The sequence below is a fragment of the Nymphaea colorata genome, chromosome 2 (assembly GCF_008831285.2).
Source record: "Nymphaea colorata isolate Beijing-Zhang1983 chromosome 2, ASM883128v2, whole genome shotgun sequence".
Lineage (NCBI taxonomy): Eukaryota > Viridiplantae > Streptophyta > Magnoliopsida > Nymphaeales > Nymphaeaceae > Nymphaea > Nymphaea colorata.
The window spans coordinates 4,546,762-4,573,593 of record NC_045139.1 but is presented as its reverse complement, the minus strand read 5'-3'; the positions used below and the strand labels follow the sequence as shown (position 1 = coordinate 4,573,593).

General features: G+C 37.7%; 2 protein-coding genes across 9 annotated transcripts in view; one reads left to right on the top strand and one right to left on the bottom strand.

Moving 5' to 3' along the window:
- LOC116247223 (protein DETOXIFICATION 12-like) overlaps nt 1-16,527 on the top strand; it is a 76,747-nt gene extending 60,220 nt beyond the window's left edge. For 2 of the 8 annotated variants that reach the window (XM_050076052.1, XM_050076055.1), the window contains 6 exons: nt 13,140-13,684; nt 13,808-13,894; nt 14,657-14,713; nt 14,822-15,060; nt 15,717-15,922; nt 16,090-16,527. In XM_050076052.1, coding sequence (XP_049932009.1) covers nt 13,140-13,684; nt 13,808-13,894; nt 14,657-14,713; nt 14,822-15,060; nt 15,717-15,922; nt 16,090-16,143 — 1,188 coding nt within the window. In that variant the 3' untranslated portion in view covers nt 16,144-16,527. Of the gene's footprint in view, nt 1-11,283; nt 11,532-11,646; nt 11,951-13,139; nt 13,685-13,807; nt 13,895-14,656; nt 14,714-14,821; nt 15,061-15,716; nt 15,923-16,089 lie in introns of those variants that run through there. The other 6 variants (XM_050076051.1, XM_050076050.1, XM_031619254.2 and 3 more) reach the window with 5 other exon arrangements.
- A 4,839-nt stretch (nt 16,528-21,366) lies between these two features.
- Nucleotides 21,367-26,010, bottom strand: LOC116249024 (sec-independent protein translocase protein TATC, chloroplastic). Its single transcript, XM_031622119.2, has 4 exons — nt 25,657-26,010; nt 23,374-23,672; nt 21,815-22,105; nt 21,367-21,707 (listed from the first exon to the last, which is right to left on the bottom strand). The coding sequence occupies exons 1-4, from the start codon at nt 25,898-25,900 to the stop codon at nt 21,498-21,500; spliced, it is 1,044 nt and encodes a 347-aa protein (XP_031477979.1). The 5' UTR covers nt 25,901-26,010; the 3' UTR covers nt 21,367-21,497.
- Nucleotides 26,011-26,832: the final 822 nt, after the last annotated feature.

The window sequence follows — 26,832 nt, the reverse complement described above, 5'->3', positions numbered from 1 at the left end:
GTTGTTGTATGCAATCTACTTCTGTCGTGAACTCCGGCCTCTTTGTGCTTGACTATGGAACTTGCACAGTTAAGCCTTACAAGCATCAGATCAAGTCATCTGAATTTTGGCCAAATACAGATTGCAACATTTTCCTTTTTCATAAATAGCTTTAGCTAGAATTTGCTGGCTATTAGGCATCATTATCCATTGGGATAGTTCGATAACCATTAAACTACATGCAAGACCATCTACATGTTTTTAATCAAATTCAGTAGCAAGAAAGTAACTTTGAAGACCAAAAAGTAGTCCAAGATAGGGTAATTGCAAAATAATGGTGAGCAGGGTTTGCTTCCTAAACAGCTTTTCATACTTTTTATGTATTCTTCATTCTAAAGATGCAGCAAATCCCGAATGACGTGATAAATGTGTGTGTGTGCATCTGTTGCATATGTGCTATTTTGTAACATATGCATTTTAAACTGAAATTTAGAAGCATATGTTGTCTTGCAAAAGAAAAGAACAAAACTCTATTTGTAAAAGAAATTATAAATGATGTAGAATCTCAAAGCTTCACAATATTTTTTCTGTCAGTATCTTACCTTATGAACATGGGGAAGCTAACTATAAAGTAAATTGCATAGAACAATGATCCCACTCTGTACATTGTTGAGCGATCTACAAACTCATAGTACGGGAACTGCAGATCATTCAACATAAATGTGAGAATGGCACATAAAACTTTCTCTGGAAAAGGATTGAGGATAAAACACAGTAAGAAAGTTCATTGCCTCAACCTAATTTCAGATCAAAAACAGGCAGAAGAGAAAACTTTTAGTGCAGAATCCACTTTTACATTGGGTACCCGTGATTTATCAAGATGTTAAAATTGGTTCTAAGGCATTAGAAGACCTTAGTTTAGGATAAAACGTGATAGAAAGGATCAACTCTTTTGTTCTAGAGTGACTAATGGAGTCAATTTCATTGGTAAATATATAACCATTTATGTACGTATGTGTGTGTGTGTGTGTATATATATATATATATATATATATATATATATATATATATATATATATATATATATATATATAATCTATTTATCTATCTATCTACACACACACACACACACACATATATATATATCAACATACACACACTTATGTACATATATATGTATGTATATATGCTGAGAATATTTTGATGAAAATGAGGGATGAAAATACTTTGTTTATAATATGTGAAGACAAAGATCTAAACATCCAAGTAGAATCATGAGCTGCGCTTTCTTTTCATCTATTTAACAACTTTAGTGTTCGTACATAATTTGGACTACTGGTTGTCCATTTTAAATTAAACAACAGATGCCCACATCTTCTTTTCTGTATGTAGGTGTTGCAAGGGGATGTTGGTGGCAGGATCTTGGTGCATATGTCAACCTTGGATCATTTTATCTGTTGGGAAGCCCAGTCGCTTCTGTTTTAGGCTTCCATTTTCATTTCGGAGGAATTGGACTCTGGATTGGTATACTGTGTGGTGCTACAGTACAAGCAATCCTACTCTCTCTTATAACAGGATCCACTAATTGGCAACGACAGGTCAGTAGGATTTTTTTATCCCTGTTAATCTTTGATAGCTACAGCTAAGAATGCAGCTAATATTACCTGTCAATTTTGCAGGCTGACAAAGCAAGGGATGGAGTGCTTGACAAGCCCATACCTTTCAATGATGAAGCTGCTTGAAGTTGCAGCAGTTGAATATTGCACCCTCATTCCTTGATAACAAATTTGTGATCCATAAGTGAGATTGAGGGAATTTTGCAGGAGTCCAAACCATTTAGATTGGTTGGGAAGGAACATATAATATTCAGCCAGATGGCATACAATCTATTGGGTATGTAACTCCAGTTTGTATTTTTGCAATCATCGATCCAAATTGTCATTTTCCTTGCTCTTTCATGGTCTGGAAGTATTTTTGATTGGTGGCTTCGTCTAAATCTTCTTTCTGGTTTAGTTCTAACTTCTGACGTGATTGCAGAGAGTCAGAGAGATAATGATGTGATCTTTCGGATTGAATGGATGAATCCTTCAGTTGTCCCCTACAATATAAAACGAAATCCGTAATTGGCCAGCTGTAATTTCGAAACTGAAATTTGACCTCATCAGTAAACAGATCCAAAAAATTTGTACCAAACCCGAGTAAGCAGGTTTGGTTCAAATATACTTCCAACTCAAAGATGTCTGTTTCAATATGGAATTTATTGTGGACATGAGCATGGCGATCTATTTTGGATTTCTTAGTACCACATGGCGGTCAAGTTTTAGATGTTTCAATAACATGACATTGAGGGTGAAGCACATGGCGGTATGTAATGACCAAAATACCCTTAACTAAAATAAAAAGTTAGTTTTTTTACAAAAAAGGGCGATGGAAAAATCAAAAGTCCAAAAAAAGTATATTATTTATAAAAAATAACTAAAATACCTCAAACCTTCTTTTTTTCTTTTTTCCTTTACTATACACAAGGTGGTGAACGCAACTGGATCTCTAATGAGAGGGGGATTAGCTCCCCATTTTCCTAAAGGCACTGTATATTCTACTTTTTCAGAGGGGGTCAGTTTTGGTACTTCAAGAAGAGAAGTATATTTTGATCACTTTTTACCATGGATTTTTTTATGGTAAATTTACCGTTTTAAATTTTTATCTACCATCAAACTGGGCCTAATGGGAAAGTGAACCTTGTTTCCTTTCTTTTTTTGCCTTTGCAGGAGACACAGGTCTTTTTTCCCACCATTGAAGGCATTTTTGTATTTTTTTTTAGCCCTAACATGCTGCCTCGTGTTGGTTCCAAAGATAAATTCATGTATGGTTTTTTTTTTTCTAATAATTAGAAGTATGTTATGTGATTTCAGAGGCTGGGGGCCTGTAGGGGCCTTGGTCCTCCTTCAAAATTTTTAAAAATTCAAAAATTTGTATAAAAGTTTTAGTTTAACTTATACAAAAAATTTGAAAATTTTTATTTTGACAGCTGTTAAAATTTTGAATGTATAGTTTGGCCCCTCCAACAAAAAATTTCTGGTTCTACTCTGCATGGCATGCGACTTATTATATGTTTTTGAAAAGCAATGACAGAAGGAAAGTTTCTAGCGTCGATATTCTAAACCATTGACAAACTTTGTGGTGCATTGGAAGGATGACTTCAGTAAGATGGGGATGGTTGTCTTTTTTTAGTTTACTGTAAACTTTTAGCTTCTCTAAGTAGTTTGTCATTTAGGGGCCGTTTGATGAACAGGAAATACACTGTTCATCGAGAAATAAAATTCAAATGTTTAAAATTTTTCCACCGTATCAAACGGGGAAAAATTTATTCGACCGTTGAGGTCGATTCCGGGCAATTTTTTCCGGAAAAAAATTCCCATCCGCGGAGACGGAAATTTTTTTCGAGAAATAATTTTTTGCCCGTTAGGGCACGCGAGCGCTCTCGCGTCTTCCTTCCCATGCCGCAGCCGCTCCCTCTGCTTTCCCGTTGTCGATCAGGCGCTCCCTCTTCAGCTGCGTCGGGTGAAAGCCGCTCCCTCCACTCCACCCGTGCAGTGCAGCCGCGTCGGGTGAAAGCCGCTCCCTCCACTCCACCCGTGCCTCTCTTTCTCGCAAGGTAGTGTCTCTCTCTCTCCCTCTCTCATTCTCTCTCTTGTTCCCCTCTCCAAGTCGGCCTTTGCAATGGAGCCCTTTCTAATCCGCTGAAGCAACCTGCGCAGCCTCTTCGTCTTCGTCTCTGCCTCTCTCTTTCTTTCCCCATCCGTTGCAATCTAGACATAGGGAGAAGATAAAGAGGACTCGACAGATCGCCAGATTAACTCACCGTCTCTTTTCCTTGCCGTCAGAGAAAACCGCTGCTGAGTGGTGCTGCTCCTGATTCTCCTTCTCAACAGAAGTCCTTTGTAAGTCTCTCTCTCCCTATCTGCTCTGTCATAAGCAGCCTGAACGACTTCCGATTAGGTCACGGTTAGGGTTTGTCGTTTTTTCCTCTTTTTTTGTGAAATATTCAGTATAGCACATTGTACGCAGCCTGAATGCATCCGTAACATGGTATTTTTCGTTTTTGGGTATGATGTTTGAACATTGTAAAGCACACAACTTCAGATCTTATATTGATTCACATATATTTTCATGATTGCACAAAGCATCACAGATTCACAGTCCCTTCTTTGCTGGATTGCCCTTCAGCACCACTGCTTGTTTCAAAAGTGAAAGGACAAGCATTGCAGCAAATATGCAGGATGGTGACTTCTTTCTGAGTGCAAGTTTTTGCAGGCACGCTTGATTGACGTTTATAATTCAAAGTAATCAACCATGATTTGAATGTCAAACTTTATCTGCAATTGAATCCTAATATGGTCTATTTATATGTATACAAGCCTCGTTGGATGGACTTGGTTGTCATGCATAATTGCAGATAACTCCTAATAGACCTGATACTACGTTAGCTTCAGTGACTGTAATCCTTTGGGTTGCTGATGACACTGGTCTGTTGATGTCATCGTTGGCTGCATCCAAACGTTCTAATTCATGAGTTTAGCTTCCAATTTCTATTGTGGGACTGGTATTTGTTTCGCATGTTGTGTTTCTCTGTAACATGAAAATATTCATTCATTTCATTGCTCTTGTCTTAAGATGGAAGGGAATGAACAATCGTTTCATTAAGTTGACTTCGTATTTGCTACGGTATACATTTTCTTATGCAGGTTGTTCTTTGTCTTGGTGTCCTTATTTTCTTATGCATGTTCTTCATTTGTTTTGGTGCTTCAACTTAAATAAGCATTGCTTAACAAGAAGCTGATCAGCTCTTTCAGTTGCTCTACTATTTCTGCTGCTAGCCATTGTTTTTTGTTCCTATCTTGGGGTTTGCATTTACTTGATGTTTTTTCCTAAACTGTAGTACCTATGGAAGGTTCAAGCTCAAGAAATGATAGTCTTGTGTGGAGTGACGCTCAACTAGATCATCTTATAGAACTTCTAGTTGAGCAATCAAGACTCCCTGGCATGAAGTCAGGTGCTAATTTAAAGCCAAAAGCGTATAAGGTCATTGAACGACAAATGATAGAAATGTTTGGCCCAAATTTCAAAGTCGATAAAATAAAAAACAAATTGAAGAGTACGAAAGCAGACTACAATGTGTGCAGACAAATTTTGTCAACAAGTGGGTTCGGTTGGGACCCGATAAACCAGTGCGTAGATGTTGAAAATGAAGTTTGGGCGGAGTACATTCAGGTATGGCAGAGACCATTTAGTGGAAATTAACCATCATGTCTATTACATTATACAACATATGTGACTATAATTGTGTTTGCAGAAATTCCCTCATCGGCACAAGTTTAAAAGGGGGCAAAAATGGAAACATTATCAACAACTAGACGAAGTGTTTGGCCAGTCCATTGCAAATGGTATTGGTAGTTTTACTTGTTCTTCATTGAATAGATCTAATGACTTACAAACTGATGAACCACCCGAGACGCCTACAACACATAACCCTGATTTGGGTTACAATGTTCATGAAAATGTATCATTTACACAAATGTTGAACGAAGATTCTCCTGTGCCATCACCGACGCAGGTTCAACAAGATTCACAACAAACTGGATTTGAAAGTAGGACAACAAACTCATCAAATAAAAGAGCAAGAGTAAGTGCGAATCACGGGGGTTATGAAACGATATTGCAGGAAATAGCTGATACTTTTCGTACAATGATAGACACATCCTCATACAGCTGCTTGAACAAATGTTTAGAGCTATTGCAAGAAATGCTCGAGTTGGGAGAGATAGATGCTGGCATGCACTTAAAAGCCACGATGCTAATGGAGAAGCCAAACAAGCCAGTCGTCTTCCTCAAACTTCTGCCGACCCAACGTGTGCCTTGGTTGTTGGCTAATGTAAATCATCCATAGTAAGTAGTATGTGATCTGTTACATCTTTATAATTCAATGATGTGCTTCTTCTAATTTACATGCAATTGAATGGATGCTATTGATATTGCTTTATACTTGATTGCGTAACATGTTTGTTTTTATGGCGGTTAACTCCTTTCCCCTTTCCATATTAGAATGTTTTATTTGTACATTCACATGTCAAACATGAAACAAGTTGTTTTTCTCCTTCTGCTACCTAGTGCTGCAGTCATGTTGTCAGATGAAGAAGAAAGAAATCTTGTGATAGGAAGACTCATGTTTGCCGTGGCAATCATAATTTCTAGACTTCTTACTCAACCTAGACAAATCGTTCACCCTTTTAGAAATGCTGGTTGGAGATTTGTTGATAATATCATCAATGGTCATCCAAGGAATTGCTTGGACTTAATGCGCATGGATCGCCTCTCGTTTATTACATTATGTAATATCTTGAAAGAGAAAAATTTAGTAGAAGATGGTCGGGAAATCAGTGTAGAAGAACAAGTTGCTATCTTTCTACTTACTGTTGGCCATAACGAGCGCAACCGTGCATGCTAGAACACGTTTCAACACTCAGGTCAAACAATTAGTAAGTACGTCAACATCATCCTACGAGCCCTATGTCAATTGGGTGAACAATACATCAGTCGACCAAACGATGACACTCCATCAAAAATCCGACTCAATCCTCGTTTCAATCCATATTTTCAGGTAAGGTAGTTCACGATCACACAGTACATTGTACTAAGACAGTTCGACTAACATTTTTCATTGTACATAGGATTGTCTAGGAGCTATAGATGGCACTCACATACCAGTATGGGTACATACATCAGAACAATCGAGGTTTCGAAATAGAAAAGGAACTCTCTCACAAAATGTACTGGCTGTAGTTGGTTTCGATATGCGATTCCACTATGTTTTGGCGGGCTGGGAAGGCAGTGCGACAGATTCAAGAGTATTGTACAGTGCACTAGACAACGATGTCGATCCTCTTCTCATACCTACAGGTTAGGTTGTGAATCTACTATATTGGTACTTTTTAGGTTACAGTTGCATTTAATGTCGAACTCATAATAACTGTACTGTGTAGGGAAATACTACCTTGGTGATGGAGGATATCCAAACATACGTGGTTTACTAACTCCACATCGAGGTCATCGATACCATCTCTCTGAATTTAATGCACCTGGGGCACGACGTGTTACATGTGCAGAGGAACTATTTAATCATCGTCATTCATCGTTAAGAACAACTGTGGAACGAGCTTTTGGTTTATTAAAAGGACGGTTCCCTATACTAAAAACACAAGTGTCGTACCCTTACCATACACAAGTTGCGATTGTGTTAGCCACGTGTGTTCTACACAATTTCATTTTAGACCATAATCTTGAAGCAGAGCAGTTTGATGTTGATGAAAGTGCATTTGATGATGCAAATGAGAGCACATCGTTTGTAAACGAGGATGAAAGTAGGACACAAAGTGTTCGTCGAGGATCGAATAATGATCTGCGCAGTACAATAACATCTCAAATGTTTACAGATTTTCAAATTCGTAGGTGCGGATTAACTTATCACACACATAAACAATTCTGTCGCAGTACAATAACAATTTCATTTTATCGCTTTTTATCTTCATAATCTCTTCGAAAATGTGATGTCTTTGTTTATGTTTTCAGGACTGATGGAAGATGAAGCACTGACATAATTGTGACGAATGTTCGAAGGTCGTGGAAGGGGAAAATTTGATTCTGTTTGTGTTTTTTGTTTTTTTATGGTGTAGAGACACTACATATGTATTTGCTTCTATGGATGCTCGACACATGCACTTGGCTTTCTATTGAACGTTGAAGCTCTTTTGAATAGTGAACACTGATGGGAATATGTAAATATTTTATCACTGATGGGACAATGTATGTGGTTTGATGCACATTTTATCATTGATGGGGCTATGTATGTTGTGTTGACGTTGCGCCTTGTTGTTGAATTGTATGGTATGTTTGATAGTCTATTGACGTGTTGTTGAATTTTGGAAATTTTATGGCTTTCATGTTTGTTATATGTTCCTTATAATTGAGTTGTGGCATCCACGTAATGGAGCGTGAAATGCAATTGGGCAACAATTCAGTACTTCGTAATGAATATCTCAGTTTAGAATGTTAAAATTGTGATTTTGTTTTCATGCAATCGATTGTGTGGGCGAGTATGTCCGGTTTATACGTTCATACATGCATAACCATGTTGTTGCCATGTTTTTGTAAATCTGGATAAATGTTTCCTTATTATCAAACTAAGAATTAAATTTCTGAAAATATATTTCTGTACTATCAAACTTAGAAATATAGAATTGGAAATATATTTCTGAGTCATCACACACACACCAAAATTGGAATCGGAAAATTTTTTTCCATTCCATTTTTCCATTTCCTATATTTCCAGCAATATATTTCCAGAAATTTTTTTCCAGGCCATCAAACGGCCCCTTAGGAAAAAAATTATTCTTTTGCAGAGTTTCCCTTTTGTCTTTATAGAATGGCTTATTTTATGCTGCTGATAGGCCCTAATCTAAGCCTCGGTATCGAGCCTAGGTACCCAAGAGCACCCGGTACCTGACCCGCCCAAGGGCACCTGGTACTGGCCCGATGGGCATAGGTTGAGCTAAAAAAAAAAATCAGCCTGTGCAGGCCCGATAACGAGGCCAGATTCGGTTTAATTTATTTTTATATTATTTTTATTTAACAATGATATATATTTTATTATTAAAAATATATTTTATATTTAAAATTTTTTATTTTACATTTAAAAATTATTTTTTAATTTTAACGAGGCTGAGCTTGAAATGCCCAGCCTACTTTGATCTGACTGACCTTTCTCTGATTCAAAAAGTAGCTGACAGCAATGCTTTCTGGTGGGCTCCAGATTTTTTTTAATTAACTTGAGGGCGCATTTGAATGACATTCCAAAACCAGGTCTTTAAAGTGTTTGTTTGCCATCAAAACTTGGTTTAAGCGGGATTTAAAGAATAAGTAATCTTGATAAAACCAAGTTTTTTAGAAGAGCGATGAAAACTTAACCCTAGCTAGGTTATTCATAAAAATTGGGTTCTGGTCATTGTAGCCATTGTAGGGGAGGATGTGATGGAGTTGTCATTTCACCTTGATCTCCGCCAGTACTCTTCTGTTTATGGTTTAGGCCAAATCCGAGTTTACTTGCCGTGCGGAATTCTACAAAAAAAAGTACATTTTCAGGTTATCAAATAGAAAATAAAAGACAAAATCGTCGCTTGTCTATGTTTTAGTATTGTTTCATCAGTTTTTATTTTATTCTTGTTTTAAGTATTTCGGAATCAGTGCAGTCCATGGTGTTGCTAGCCTGCAATTTTGCCCCACAATATTAAAAAAATATGTTACAAGAGCTCCATTTCTATATACACTTTACATAATTGCTTGCTTTTCAATCATTTTCGTTCAGTTCTATGGATGTCATAATATTCTGGTGGATTTTTTTTATGTAGAAACTGAAAACTGCGGTTGAAGTAGACCTTTCCTTTATTTCAACAAAATGGACATATACAAGGAAAGACCAACAGACCTTAACAGTAACCATTCACCAAAAAATTGAAATCAAACATAGCCACCAAACTATGTCTATACATTGAAGTCAGCAAAAAAGTCATGGGGATCATGGGCATGTTCCACCTAAATCAACTGTTGCTTCACCGTGTTTCACATAAATTCTCCCCTGAAATTGGCCAAAAAACATAGTCCAGCCAGCATTGTTCATTTTACCTTCCAGCGTCTATGTAGTTTTTCTCACACACTCTTTAGTTGGGGAGATGATAAACACACTCTTTAGTTGGGGAGATGATAAGATAGTCCCCACCATGAAATCTGAGGATACACTCCAATACTTTCATTTCTCCTTCATGGATCCTTTCTCGGTCCTTGATAATGACGACACAACCCAATTGGCCATTATCCTCATAGCTTAACCCAGCTATTTTCGGTCTATGTCTGGTTTGAGCTCTAATAATGTTAACAAGCATACCACTTCTACCAGAGGCAATAGTGTCGACACTATAGAGCTCAGTTTTCAGCTAAATTCTCAATTTAGTATCCACCTCGGGCGACCATTTAGCAGTGAAAAAACTGTCCATGCAGTTCCTCCAAACCTCTCTTTTGAGACTACCAATCTGGGGCTGAAGACTATCATGGAAGCATCTGTTTCTTAGGTGCCACAAGCTCTAGCAAACAACTAAAAAAAACATCCTCTAGCACCGTCGCCTCCACTGCTCCAAAAACCCAGCTTGTAGCCCTCTTTTGAACTCAGATGCAATCTCACCTTGGGAAAACTTCACTCTACCGAGCTTTGCAGCAACATACCTCAATACTTCTTTAGTAACTTTACACTTTATTAAGACATGGCCATTAGTCTCCTCCACACAAAGGCACATGTAACAACAATTGGCAAGATGAATTCCAGCTTTCTGAATTCTATCAAGAGTGGGATGCCTGGGTTCGCATGCAACGTAGGAGTGCCAGCAGCTCTTGACCGGGGCGTAGTTAGCCCAAATCTTCTTCCGTCACCACTCTTTAACACCCTGAGTTCGACACTTCTTGATGATCTCACCTGCTTTGAAAATCGCCTTGCCATCCTCACTCCAAACTAGCCTGTCAGTTTTTGTAAGCCTAATGTTATCAATGGAAACTCCAAGAATCATAGCACTGCCTACCACAAGTAATCTCTCTAATGCTGAAGTTTAAGCTCCCTACAAATCAACATATACTCATTCCCATCAACTCCATTTAAGAGGACTTGCCCCAACTATGGTTAATTAATCAAGCAAAGCTGGTAGCATGAAATAAAATGACATTTAATTATTTTTATTAATATATTGATGTATCGAACCTACTGACTGATGTCAGTTGCTTTAGCCTTATTAGCGGCCCACTTTCTTATGTGGACGAGGTGGAACCAATATATTTGACATTACACCAGGCACCAATGCAAGTATGAATATCTAATAATAATGTTTCTTTTCAAACCAAATGACATCTGCCAACATTTTAGGTGCAACAGAAATACTCTCAAGTTTTGATAACAATGTGCTTAAGTTTTGATTTCTTTTGTTTAAGTGAAAATTATAGATCCTATGCTAACTTGAATGCATTTAAAAAATTGAACTCAAATACCTACAAAAATCAAGGACGTTACCATTAAAACTTAACTCAAACTTTTAACAAACGACTTTCTTGAATAAGACGGTAGACACCTTATTCATGAAGTATCTTTCAGGAATCCCACCGATTTGGGGTGTTATCAATGGCCATTTAAAATGAAGATGGGGATGTGTGCAATTGAAAAGAAAAAATAGCGTGTGTGAGACAGATGCACGGCCGAGGCCGCCGTTCCAATTTTTGTTTCGGCATCAACACCAAGCAGCTGCTTGGTGGAAATGGAGGGGCCCGGGGTCCCGTCTCGTCTTCCTTTGCACCTGTTATCTTCTAAATGCTTTGCATTCTGCTGCTGCTGCTGTTTGTCAACTAGCATTCGACCTGGTCTCTTTGCCCCTTCGGCTCTCGTCGAATAAGATACGGTGGTCACGGTTATCATCCACATCTTCTTCTCTCGTCCTATATAGTTTGTAGAGAGATAAGTGAGAAAGAGTGCTACCACATGTTGCTTTCCTCCTTCTAACGAGAGCGAGATAATTTGTGCAGTTGCGGAGCGATGGAAGAACATGTTTCAATGGGAGAGAGCTTGTTGGCGAAGGAGGCGTCCGTGGCAGAAGTATCAAGGGTGGGAGAGAGAGGTGCAACTGCTGATGACTGGCTGTGCTGGGGATTGGTGGTAGAGGAGGCGAGAAGGCAAGTTGTAATTGCGCTGCCCCTGGCGCTCGTCACCATGGTCCAGTTCCTGCTGCAGGCCGTCTCCCTTATGATGGTCGGCCACCTCGGAAGCCTCTATCTCTCCAGCACCTCCATCTCCTCCTCCCTCTGCAATGTCACCGGCTACATTGTCCTTGTAAGAAGCCACAAGAACCGCTTGTAGATGATTTAATTAGAATATTTGCTCCTGAGTCATTAGAAAGATTCCAGAACACCACTATAGTGGTTTGTCATCTATATGGATTTTTTAGCACTACCTTTTTTCATTTTAAGACTCCCTTTGGTACCTCAATTACAGAAAACAGTGACATGGTGCAGTCCTCCCGTTTCATGCTTATGACTGTTAAGATTTTGGATTCAGTATAACCTTACTGAGTTCATCTAAGTGGGTTTGCAGGTCAGATACTGATTCCGTGAAAATAGAACTCTACCAACTCAGATCAATAGCCTGAAATAGCTAGATATACAGCAAGCGTTAAAAGATTAAGGCAAAATCCCAACTTTTGTCGAAATCATGTTGCTTGTTGGATTTCATCTGCTTTACTAGTTCAGATTCACCAAGTTTGGATGTGTTCTGCTATAGTAATGGTATCAGATCCAGACTCAAACTAGCCATACTGTATCAAGGATAATGGTGTCGGTCTGACAGAGGCTAAGATCGTTTGCGAAAACTTTTTTTTTTTTTTTTGAAAAAGAATCTTACTTAGATCAATTTTGTTTCGTCGAACCATTTTTAATGATTATAATGAGGCTTAACAAAAGTAGTTAGTTAATGCTACCTAGAGAAATGGATGGGGGAGACCGTTAGTCTCCTCGTGGAAATGATTTGGCAGATTATCTGATCTGCTCTTCTTCTGGCTGTGTCAAAATGGTTTTCTGTAGGAATGGTGCTCTAGAAAATAAACAAATTACAGCATACGGCAGGTCCTTGCACTCCAGATGGCTCAGATATATAATAAATCAGTGAATTTATACGTGCAATTCATTTTCTGATCTTTGGAAGGGAATGATTGGCAAAGTCCTGTATCACAGGCACATATTGTTGACATTTCCATTGTGGAATTCATATTAGAAACTTCAAAGAAATGGTCGTATCCTCATATTTTCTGCTAAATGCATGTCCTATTCTGCACCAAAGAAACTCAAAAACAAAGCTGAAAACAACGAGAAAAGTCAAGAATCAACAAAGTAAAAAATTTGATCCATTTTCATTTAATCAGCTTCATAAGATACTTCTAGCATTCGCTTGGTTACAATATGTAGAAGCGGCTTGCTTCACTGTAAGCTTGTAACTCTGACTGGTTGGTATCATTTGGCATCAACAGCTAGGAATGGCAAGTGCCTTGGAGACATTATGTGGTCAAGCATATGGGGCAGAACAGTACCAAAAGGTGGGAGTATATACACAAAAGGCTATAGTAACCCTCCTGCTTGTGTGCATCCCAATAACTCTTTTATGGTTCTACATGGAGAAACTCCTCATTCTGATAGGGCAAGACCATGTTATTGCCCATGAAGCAGGCAAATATGCTGTCTTCTTGATCCCAGGACTTTTTGGTGCTGCTCTTGTGCAACCATTAGTAAAGTTTCTGCAGTCACAGAGTTTAGTATTGCCATTGCTGTTTGGTGCTGTTGTGACTCTCTGTTTCCATGTTCTTGTTTGTTGGCTATTGGTCTTTAAATTTAGGATAGGACACGTTGGAGCGGCTATTTCTGTCAGTCTCTCCTATTGGATGAATTTGGTTATATTAGCACTATATATCAAAGTTTCATCTGCCTGTAAGAAGACAATTTCTCCATTCACAACGGAGGCCTTTGCCAGGATACAGGACTTCCTTGGTCTTGCACTTCCATCTGCAGTCATGATTTGGTAAAATTTTGTATTGGATTATTCTCAGTGCATTCTTTCTATGTGTTTTCTCCATCAACTGTCTTGTGTTTTTTCATCTTAGACTTTTTTTTTTTTTAATGGCTGGCATTTGCTTCGATGCAGTCTGGAATACTGGACATTTGAACTGATGATATTGCTTTCCGGACTTCTACCTGACCCTAAGGTGCAAGCTTCAGTTCTTTCAATTTGGTATGGCTTCATTCCCCAGTCTTTCATCCAAGAGTTATCTTATCTGTAAGTGCATGATTGAATATCATTACTAGCAATCACAGCCTCAGGTGCCTTACATCACTCTATCCTTTTCTTTCGAGTACAATGTGTAGCATGAATTGTTGCTATAAAGAAACTGTGCTGCAGATTTTCATTAATGTATAGTTGTGTGGTTTCTTAAGCCAACAAAATTTCCACTCTTGAAAGTTGAAGGATTCTGTCTGACTTGAACATGTGTTATGGAGATGCCCTATGGATTGAATAAGGAAACACCTGCACTTGCTTCTTTTGTACACCAATTCTATACGTTAGGTGTATTTTTATGCTTAAGTTCACCCAAATCATCTTCAACCAATAATAAGGCTGCTAAAAAGCCGCACATAGCTCTTGTTGAATCAGGTACTGCATTGGTTTTGCTATGAAGCAGATCAGTTTACTTGTCGTATTTTAAGTAAATAACCTAAGAGTGCTTTGATTTGTTTGAGAAGGATGTTCTTATCAAAGAAACCAGGAAGATTACATTTGTGGTCTGATTTTTTTTTTTTTTCGTGACGTTATAGAATGAGAAATGGCATTGTTACATGCATTTCCTGTGTATTACAGATGCCCTATTTTATCAGTGGAACCACAAATTAGTTGCTTCCTTTCAGAGGCTTATTTTAGTCTCCATTCTTATTTTAGTCTCCATTCTCAAGATCAAGAAATTTCTTTGACATAACTTCTGTTTGTGCTCCTAAACAGTGTTTACACCCTCAATGTGGTTTATTCTATACCATATGGCCTTGGTGCTGCTGCAAGGTGCGCTTCTCACCCCCTATCACTAATATAAGAAGTTAAGATATGCTTAAATTGATTTTTTATCAAATTTTATTGGTTTTTATGTTCATACGTTTGCTCTTATTGCAGCACACGCATTTCAAATGAATTAGGAGCTGGATGGTCAAGAAGAGCTCGGTCAGCTGTTTTTGTTGTTATATTGCTTGCTGTTATAGACATGTTGATTGTGAATACGACTCTGTATGCCATCAGATATCTGTTGGGATATGCTTACAGCAGCGAGAAGGAAGTCAGCCTGTATGTTGTAAGGGTGGTGCCTTTAGTTTCCCTGTCATCATGCATGGATGCAATCCAAGCAGTGCTCTCAGGTTAGATGATTTTATGATTGGACGATTTACTCCTAAAGAGAGTGCTCTAATTGAATGGTTGGGAATTAATTAGACACACTTGGCATGCACGAATGACAGTACAGTTCCAGTCACACATGCACTTCATGAATTGCTTAATTCATGGAGTTAAGGAAACCACCTGAAGACTGCTACTTGTGGAGAATTTTCAGCATCTACATGAGAGGAACCCTACACAACAGATCATGATCTAATCATGAATGAAAAAATGTGCCTTTTTCAGGTCATTGCATCAAGTTGGTAATGTCAAGCAAGACATGTACTGTAGATACATTCAAAGTTTTACCTATGTTTAACTAGCAGCCCACTCCGCTGAAAGGAAGAATCAAAACAGATACAGATTGAACTAAAGATTTTCTTGCATACAGAGTGGACTTGGTATTCGTGCTTAGATTGTATAAAGGAAGCCTAAAACTGGATTCAACTGAAGTACTCAAACTTTCAATTCTTTGCAAGCCTACAGCTTTTTCAATAAAATAAGTGAAGAAAAAGATTTAAACCTTCTGAAGCTATAGGTTTTGGCATCTTTTTCAATCTATTAAAAGAGGTAATTTTGGCTGATGCACCTAATTTAAACTATTAGCCACCAAATGCCGATCTCTTTTTCATCTATTCAGGTGTTGCGAGAGGATGCGGATGGCAGCATCTTGGGGCATATGTCAACCTTGGAGCATTTTATCTGTTTGGACTACCAATTTCAGCCATTTTAGGCTTCTATTTTCATTTTGGAGCAATTGGTCTCTGGTTTGGTGTATTATGTGGTTCCACAGCACAAGCAATTCTTCTCTCTATTATTACAGCACTTACCGATTGGCAAAAACAGGTCAGTAAGTTATACTTGTTAGTCAATTATGTTGTGTCGCGTCATTCTTAAATTTCTTTAGTTAGCTGATTGCAAGCTGTTAATCCCTGTTTTGGGAATCTTTCTTAGCTTGATGTCTGCCTTATTTTGTGGCCAGAGTGTTTAACTATTACTGCTAAAATTTTCAGGTTGACAAAGCAAGGGATAGAGTGATTGACAAGCCTACAGTTAACAATTGCTGAACTGTCTGAGGCTGTAATAATTGCATATTGCACCCTCACATAAACCTTTGGTATATTCCATACAAGTTTGTGATCGTAAGATGAGGGGGAGAAAAAAAAATAGTTTTGATCTTCGCAAAATGGGTCTGAAGGAGTTCAAACTATTTCTCTTACTGGACCAGGAATGAACAAATAATGCTGCAAATGTGGATCTGAAGTGCAAACCATTTATCCTAATCAGGAAGAAAGAAATGGCATGCTGGCATGGATATAAAACTCAGATTTGTAATTTGAGAATCCTTGGTTCATGTACCCTTTCATTTGTTCTATAAGATGTAATAAGCAATTCTGTTTGGCGAATTGTCTGCAGGCATCGAGAGAGAAATAGTGATGTGATCATTCCGATTGATATTGGATGATTGATGTGGAGCATTGGCATCTTCTACCGTCCCTTATTGACTATCCCTAGATCCATCTCTATCTTCTACTTAAGCTCTTCCAAACGAAACTACGGGATTCGTATTTCAAATTTTGTGTTCTTTCTAAGATGGAATTGAGATCTTTAGACATGCAACTATGACATCATTGGTTAAAGTGAGTCTCATGCTAAATCAAACCATTGGACCTTATTAAATAAGGTAGATTTATATTTACCTATCCCGACGGTTTTTTTGTGATGGACTTCTTAAGAATCCATGCAGGCACATATGAAATCAGGCAGATTTTTAAAATCCTTTTTCTCTCTTATAGCTTTTGTTTTTTACAGTTTTGTTTTTTGTTTTGAGATGGGTAATTGTATAAATTACTCCTTTAAAGAGAATTTTTTTTTTTTTTTGGAGGTAGCGATTTGAGAATTATAAGAAAAATTGACTGCCTAAATATTAGGCTATAAAAGTTGGGAGGTTATTTGTTATTTAACCATTTATCAAGCTTGTTTATATAACTTTTTTTAAACTTTTCCTAGAGCTCCTCTTATTAAATGTTTAGGAAAAATATATTGAGTTATTGGGCTGTCTCAAGAGTTACCAGTCAGCGTCTTTTATATATCCATATGTATTATGGGGTTCAATTAATTTAATACCCTTATGCTTGCCAATCATGAAAATGAAATTCAAAGTGCACTAAATCCAGATTTATTACTCGTTAAATCTTTTTTTTTTTATCACATGTGAATCCTTCTAAATTCTAATTGAAATTCATTCCAATTTCTCAAAGGAGATTCTGAATTATATTGCTATACATCATAACCATATTTATACCTAAATATAGGAAATGGGCCTTCATCACCCATAAATGAAACAAAGAAATATTTTTCATATCATTCACAATATCGGGTTTTATATAAGATATAACTATCTTCTATGCCTAAATCATTTGAATATAAATTTTCAGTTTAATCTGATGCCTAATCATGTTATAACTTATAACCACTACTTTCATTTTCTATCTTACCTTCATTTTCTCGGATGATCTTGTTTCTATTTAAGGGACGGAAATTATTGGTTCCCATTATCCAAAAAAAAACAAAAAAACCAATTGAATCGGTTGTCAATTGGCAATAAAAGTTAGAAAGTGATCTTCTTTTGAAAAGACAAATCGAAAATGTTAAAAATTTATTAAAGTAAAACATTCTTAAAATATTTGAAAGTTAGGAAAATATGGTCACATGGCATTCTTGAATATTATGTCACTGAATCGAAACAACTTGTTACTTCTTATTTGACTCGAGCGATTCGGATGACGGTGGTCTGTACAATTCAAATATGAAATGGTATAGAAAACAATAAACTTGAGAGGAAGGAGGAAGGAGGAAGAGTTCTATCTAGCTCTCAACTTGAAACGACTAACAAAGAGCAGAAATCTCTAGAAGTCTACTTGGGTGCCTCATAGTGTCTTTTTTTTATTATGTTTTTTTATTATGCTTTAACTTATACATCAAAAATCTCCTCTTTTACCGTTTACCGAGAACTGATCCTACCCAAGCCATTGTACAACTTCTTCAGGGTTTTTTTTAACAAAGGGTGTGTTTTTAATGAAAATGGTAAAAAAAATAGCCTGAATTTAATTTTCGTTTTCTAGGCAACTATTTTTGTATTCAACGTTATGGCTAAATTGTATTCTTACTATTTTAGCCAACAGTTTTCGTTTTCTAAGTTAGCAGAAATTTATTTAGGCTCCTGTTTTACAGTTTTTATGAAAGATGTGTGCCCAAGAAAATTATGAGTGGTTCCTTTTTGAAATCATAAGCAAAGATCGGTTTGAAGATGGAATTTTCGTTTTCCTTTTTTTTTTTTCTTTTTTCTAAAATTCGTCTCCAACATAGGTCAATATGTGCACCTAAGTGGCATAGCCTAGATGATTGTGTAGACATGCAGACAGGCGCATACAAGGTGTATTGTCTGCTCAATTCTTGTAGGTGTTATTTCGAGCGGATAGGGGCGTAGAAGTTGTATCGCCTGCTCGATTCTTGTAAGTGTTATTTCAAGTAGACATGCGCATGGAAAGTGTATCACCGGCTCGATTACTGTAGGTGTTATTTCTTTGGACTGTTAAAAAAGGGAGCATGATACTCAAGTTGAAGGTATACCATAACCCACCCAAGCCGACCCAAGACCCCAGAGGCAGAGACAACAGAGGGAATTTTGGTTCTTTATTGAGCGGTAGATTACTACCCTCCTATTTACACTCCGAACAGAGGCCAACATGTGATACGACATAGCTTCTGGTCTTAGGAAATGGTTCACTGCAGGGTTCAAACGTGGATGGATTTCACAGAGTTGTAAGGACAGCTACCGGAATCAAGGACAGAACCAGGATTTTTTTCAAGGGCGGGCCAAACAGTCCAACCTCTAGATCCGGATGGGGCCAAATTGAACTTGAATTCAAACTACATGGCGCAACTAAAAATTTTCAATTTTTTCAATGTAATTTTTTTTTTCAATTCGTTGGAGTGAGGCCATAGCCTAGGCACCCCCTCCCTCAGCCCCTGGCCAGAATGATACTGAGTTCAAAAGTATCTAGTTTTGGATTTTAACTTGATATATAGCAGAGTGGCCAAGAATTGGAGAAGGTTGCATTTACATTCAGATTGTCTTTGTAGCTTTCAAACGCGGACTCAAGTTGATTTACGGTTTCAGGGATTCATATAAAGAATATTTGTGAGAGTGACCTCAAGAACATCACAGATGACTTACTCATGCTAGAAACAATGATTTTGCAAGAAGTTAACTCGTTCATCTTCTCTCATAGATGGCAAAGGGTTATTGTTATCTCAAACAATCAGACTTAGCTTCTGTATGCTCAAAAGCTACAGATTGTTTTTTGGATGACCCTGTTATTGATATAGCTAGTAAGCTGTTGGATCTGTAATCTTCGCTCCCCTCCATGTTTTTGCATGTACGTGGAGGTTGTGCATAGATTTTTGTGATGTATTTGGCAGTCTTTTGTTTATCACAAAGGGATCTTTATATAAATCGATTTTCTTAATTCATTTTTCGAGGTGATCTCTTGAGAAGGGTCGTTTCTGCATAGAGCACCACCCAAACCACTTCCTCAATTCCTGTGCTGTTAAAAATTCTTTGATAGCTCTTTCAACGATGTACGTGCAATCCCCTCTCCCTAGTAATGTTTCATGGGCACCCTGTCCAACACTTTCGAACAAGATCGACCCACTTCATTTTTCCGTCCTTTTTCACTGCATTTGACCTTTGTTTTTTGGTTATTCCACTCTGTGTGCTGGCAGCCATTTTCCGTCAGCCACCAACAGAAAAATGGCTGGAAAAAGGAAGGGTATAACTTGAAATTTTTAAATTGAGATATAATTTGTGAGTATCATATAAATCTATTTCAGAGATGGAGACATATTCATAAAGTATTAGTTGTAGTATGTCATGAGTCTACACCAATCTTTGGAGCATATTCATAAGACATGCAATGAATGTCACGATTGCTAACCCACCCCTAGAGGGTAGTTTGGCAGTACGAACACTTTATGAGTATTTCAAAACAGATTCATAAGCCACTTAAACTAGTGTTTCGTGAATTTGATCTAATATTTAAGGCAGATTCGTCAATCACTTGCAAAATGTTCTTATTACCAATAACAACTAGTATCTGCTTCATGGATATGTCCTACAAATTGGGGCAAAAGTGTTCAATGAATCTACTCAACCTTCGAAGCATGTTCATGAAACATCTATAAACGGTTCTTGTTACACAAAGGGCATAAGGGGTTGTTTGGCAAATGAAACACCATATGAATGTTGCATCAATCTTCTCCAAAATAAATACAAATTCATAAAACACTAGGTTTCATTGTTAAATGAATCTACCCAATATATCTGGTAGATTCATGAAACACTCATGCGGTGATTCATTTGCCAAAGCACCTTAGGGGGTTTGACATGGTTGGTTGGGTCAACACTCGCATAAAGACTAGTCATGTGTTCAATTCTCTTGGGACTCGATCCTTTGAAAACAGAAGTAAACATAAGCCACCACTAGACCAGTGACAAAATTTCTCAACCTGGTTGCAGTTTTCCCTTATTATAGACAAAAAGCCAATCTTGAAGCGTTTTGTTATTTTTGTTAATTGAATTCTTTCTATAAGATAGCAGAGAAGACATGAGCTAAACCATCATCAGTCATTTATTATAACTTAGTACTAACCTGACCAGTTGATCTTTGATCAAGTCAGCATTCCATGGTGTTTTCCTTGTAAGGATTGATAGACCGGACTCGGTTTTTCCTCTTAGAGGGTTCCTCATTATACAAAAAGAAAAGAAAACCACAAATGATACAGAGAATAGGTTGAATCGGTCGATTTTGATTATTTGAAAGTAAGTTTCAAATAATTAAAAGATAGAAAAGAAAAAAGTAAGATTCGTGTGCGGTTTCCGAACCAGACATACAGGGATCACAGATCGTATCTCCTCATGACTTCCTCGTCCTCAGTGCTCAGGAGGGTTTAATCTTCTCCAGAAGGAAGAGGACACTCTTCTTCAACCCCAATCAAGTTTCCCAGTGGAACTTCTATGGAGTTGGCCGCATCCGATTCGATCCTCCACGCCGGAAGCTAGACTGTTGATACAGGCCCATACCCACAAATATTAACAAGAGTGCTGCTGATAAAACTGACAAAAATAGAGCATCTATGAAAAATAGTAAAGCCTGTTTTGAAATGATGGTGGCAGTTTGAGTTCTTGCTGTTAAAGATAGAATTGATAGCCTAATGAATAGAATCAATGGGAAAAAGATCTCTTCTGTAACCGAGAGACTCGAGTTTTATGGATCATCATACATTACATTGATGGTCGGGCTTCAATCATATAGCACATATTGTTTACATTCCTCTATCTAGATACAGTTAAGAGAAGTTAACGACCGATGAACTTCACCATCCATGCACCCCCTAGATAAAGACCCAACAGAGGGCCTGCCAACAATACTTGTGTCAATGGATCTGTTGATGGTGTGAGAACCGCAGCAGCTATCACTGCTCCTACTACAACATATCTCCAGATAGACAACATCTGATCTCCTGAAACCAAACCAATTTGACCCAGGAGAAGTTGTATGACAGGAACCTGTGAATCCAGACAGGCACTCAAAATAAGAGAACTTGCAGATGAATAGAGGGTGTAAGAAAAATGAAACTAACATTCCCATAAATGAGTAATATACTAGACTGTACCTGGAAAGACAAACCTGTGCTGAACATAAGCACCAGGACAAACTCAAAGTACTGATCAATAGACCATAGAGATTCAACTGCTCCTTGTGCATAATTGACAAAAAAGTTCAAGGCTGCTGGAGTGAGAATTAAATAAGAGAACACGATCCCAGCATAGAAGAGAACTGAGGAACCCAAGACAATGGGGCCCAAGAACCTCCTTTCATCTCTTGTTAGTCCAGGTAGAACAAATGCAATTATCTCGTAAAGAATAACAGGGCTCCCGAGCAATAGCCCGCAGTATCCAGAGACCTGAATGTTCACACGGTCTCCAATAGTCAGTTTGATGTCACCACTTTCAAAATGAGAACCTAACAATATTTGTGCCTCGATAGTAAACAGTGCAGTAAGAGGGGAAAAAAAAATCCTGATATTAGCCATAGAATGAAGATCACAATCCTCATGTAATTTACTTAGCAGACAAGCTACCAACCCTCAGGAAAGAAGTTATTACACACACAAACCAACATTTAAGTTCTTAAACACATAGGCACATCCAAACACCAAATATGAAGCATCCAACATGGTCTCCCATGTTTCCAACAGATGACATATTTGGCAGCCCTATATGTGTTTTGAACCAATATGGTAATCACATGGGTATTTTGACACATAACAGGATGCCGCTGATGCACTAAACATCTTTTTTGTATTTGCTTGCACATTTTTGAAATAATCATGGAGAGACATGTTACAACTGCCAACTATGATAACCTAAGAATACGTGGATTGAGCAAAGGGCTAACTACGACACTTTATGCACCAGAAAGATCACATGGAGATGGAAGTTTGTCAAGGAAAATAAAATTGTAAAACATATAGTTAGAAAAACAACTCACCACCCTTGCACCCTTAAGCAGTTTTCACCGAATAATGGTCGTCCAGTACATCACACGGGTATGTTACTCGCATGTTCATGGCTATATAGTAAGTGTTCTCTAGAAAGCTGGTATGTTCTCTCTCTCTCTCTCTCTGATATATATATATATATATATATATATATATATATATATATATATATATATATATATATATATATTTTTTTTTTTTTTTTTTTTTTTGAAATTTGTCAGCTACCTCTAGTTGCCAGATGGATTTTTATTTATTTCCATTGTCAAAAACCATTGAAAAAGGTGCATTGGTCACAGTTTTTCAAGACATTTAGCAAAGATTTCTAGTTTAAAAAAATCCATCCGGCAATAGAGGTAACTGGTAGATTTCAACGGCATAACGGACCAAGCCATTTGTAAAGACTCCTTTAAAAATGCTATAGGCGTTCCAGTGCAACTCTGAAGCATATAATGACTACTTCACAAGAAACACATCAAGTTATTAGCATAACAATGCAGGTATGTTTTCAAATACAATTACTAATTATTAGAAAAGATTCAAAATGTATTCTGCTTTGTAATGCATAAAGTAAGCATATAACGAGAAGAAAAACACCAAAGACTATTGGGGCAAGAACTAACTCTAGGTCGAAGAAGAACCACAAAACCTTGAAAGACATATATCTGTACCTTCAATGTAGTAAAGAAGAACTCCCCTGGAGATAGCTGCAAAAATCGAACTCCTTGTGAACTAACAGGAGCTTCAAGAAGCAGTATCAATTCTTTAGAAAATGCAAAGCATCCCAAGATAGCTGCCCCCACAGCCAAAACTGAAACAAACATTCTTTGCCGTAGTTCTTCCAAGTGATCGAAAATACTCATTTCTTTGTCATCAGGAAGAAGCTCTTTGTCGGGATAGAGCCAATCATACAACGAACTCCCTCCGCTTCCCTGTTCCATATTTTCTGTAAATTCCTCTTGCAGTGCACCTGCCATGTCCGATTCATGAACATATTCATTAATAAGTAACCCAGACCAATATCCTTTTTCCTTCTTTTTACCACTAAGCTGGGTCAGGCCCTCACCAGCTCATGCCAACCATTCTCTTGAACAAGATCAAACCAGATACCGTAACAAATAAACAACAGCTACCATCCTTAGAAGATGAGAAAACACCCTGAGTTCAAAAGTAGTCCAAGTATCCAACTACACATCCATGTGAGACAAATGTCATATGGTATATGCCAGACTCAAGGTAGCCCATGCGGTTACTGCATAACAAGAATTAAGGTACAGAAAAGTGCATGCATAGCCTTAACCTTAAAATCCATTTATGTGCTGCACTAAAAATAGCAATCTTAATATGAGAAGATGATGCCACAATAGAGTTGTTAAAAAATGACAGCAATCACTATGACAACCTCCAGCAGGTTCACCGTTCACTGTTACTTCATAACTACCTTGAAATTATGCATCAAACAAAAAGTGTTACAAGAATCCTTCATCCTACTGGAACTAATCCATAATGTAGAATTAAAATATTTGATGTTTGAAATATTCAAATAATAGACATCAATTATTTAACATCAAGTCTTACACAAATTTCCCTTCACTTCCAAGATGGAAGAGATGCATCACACCTAAAATAAGTTAAACTTTTAGCCCCCAACTGTTGCTAATAAAACATGGAAAAAGAAAATGACGCTAAAGATTCAAACGGACTCGTAAGAAAACACTTGGTCATCCTGTTATGCAGTAAAGCATAACTCTGCAGATGGCTACCTGCAGTGCTTATCATAATCGATGCCAAGATAACATGCACGCTTAGCTCATTTTTCTTCAAATCCTTCGCATGTTTTTACATATTCCTCGCATACCACATAAGCTACCTTCTTATATTATACCTTGACCTAATCCCTTTTTCCAGTTGAAGGCCTAATTATTCCAGCTTCTTTCAACCTCAACCTCATTGTTAGCTCCTGACCTAATTTCTTTCCCAGTTCAAGAAGGCTTAACCATTCCAGTCATTTTTGGAGGCCTATCATGCAACTTAGTTGAAAAAGGGCTCCGGACCAAAGTGGAACTCAAACAAAGACACCACGTAGCAGCATTTCCGACTTCTGAGGATTCAACTAGTGCACCAGCACCCCCTATCTAGATATTGGGGTGTACAATCCCCGTATCGCAAGTAACATGCGATCAGCCCCCTGTATCGTATGATGCAGGGCTACTTTAAAAAAGTACGAAGAAACAATCCTCAAGCTCCATATAGATCAGTTAAGCAACTGGGTACTGGCGCTGCTGGACTAATGCTACTAGACAGAGACACCGTTTTTTGTTTTTTCTTTCCTTCTCTTATCTATTTTGTGGAAGACTTCACCATTAGAGCAGAACAAGTTGAACTGTTGAATCTGCATAATAAAAGCAGAGGTACTTCTCCTTAATCCCCCGGCTTTTTCAACGGTAAAAATTTATTCTGCATCAATTCTCATCAACGACAGAGTAAGGTGTACACCGTACTCCTCGGCCTCCAACGTTACCAGCTAAAGATTGAGATACAACTGCCAACCAACCACTGGTTGTCAATAAAATCATTAAAAATGCCAGTAACCCATTACTGGCAGTTTTTTCATTCTTAGGACTTCACTACCGATACCACCATTCCTTTGTCCTCAAGAACTGGCAGAAAACTTCCTGCTATACACAAAAGACCTTTGTCTAATTCGCGAATTACTGCTCTCATTCAGGCTTATGAAAATAAAATCCCGCAACCATGCCCATCAGTTCAAACAGGCAGCACATCCTTTCTTGTTTCATATCGGAGAAGCCTGCTCACTAAAAACATGAAAGCAGAGTAAAACAAAAAAGTTGCACGGGGAAGAAGAAGGAAATTCAACGGATGGAAATATTAATGTTGGTCGACTAGATTTCATTAAAAAACTTCAAAAATAATGGAAATTGAGAGATGGGTACCTGGTCTTTCTTCCAAAGCTGAGCCAACGCCACTTGAGTTCTCTTGCTTGCCTTCTTCGACGGCATGACGGACCAAGCCACGTTTCCTTTTCCGCAACTTCAAAGGATGGAATACCACAGATGAGGTCACCCTCGATTCCGAAAGAATGAAGATGGCGGTCCTGCTGATTTTCCGAGAAGCAGGTGCTTGAAGACTCTGGAAGGCGTTTGGTTGAGGATGCGATAGCCACACCGTACTCCCCATCTCTCCCGTCCGGCCACAAGAAGAGAGTGAGAGAGAGAGAGGATTTTTTCTCTGACTTTCATGAATATTATATTTTTTGCATTTTCAAGAAGTTCAGGAAAATTTTATCACCAGACAGAAATTCCGGTTCTCCACTACAACAAGTTTATTTCCCTTTGTAGGGAAGCTCATGATATCTGGATATTTTAGCTTTTAACAATATCTCCTTATTTCTCAATGATCTTACGAGGTGAATTGCAATCTGAGCCGAATCGCATCCGATCGAAGGAGATCTAGATTTAGTAGGTTCAATTAGCTTATCAAGTCAGACAAGAAAGATCCGAAGCAGACTACGGTACACGGACCCGGTCTGAATTCAAATCCGAGCAAAGTCCAAAACGTCTTCTGAATAAGAACCATAAAATCTTGAAATAAGAAGTGCAAAAGCCAATATTCTACTAGATGTCGAGTTATACAATATCTTTATTTAGATGTGTAATATCAAATGGAACCAGAACCAGATCTGAAACCAGGAACCCAATTTCGTCCCGGATCATAAATAATTTGGATTTTGGTAAAATAAGACAGAAAATCCAATTCAGTTGATTCTTTATAAGGTACTTCAAAATTCCCAAACCTTGGCAGTCTTGAATTTTGATTCTAGAATTCATTAAAAAACTAGAAACAAAATTCCACCTCAAACTCGAATTGAAATGAAATTTTCAGTTATAATTTCTCTTTGTGTTCAACAGTTTAGAATTTTGATTATAAAATTGAAACATAAATTAAAATTCGGTAATTGATAAATTAAAATCAATCATAGATAAAAAAAAAAAAAATCTAAAATTCTGTAGGGCGTAGTGAGTTCAAACCCGATCCAATTTCTTCTACCAAATCCGACTATTCAAATTCGGGGCATCTCCCATACAGTACTCCAATCCAAGGACGCGCGC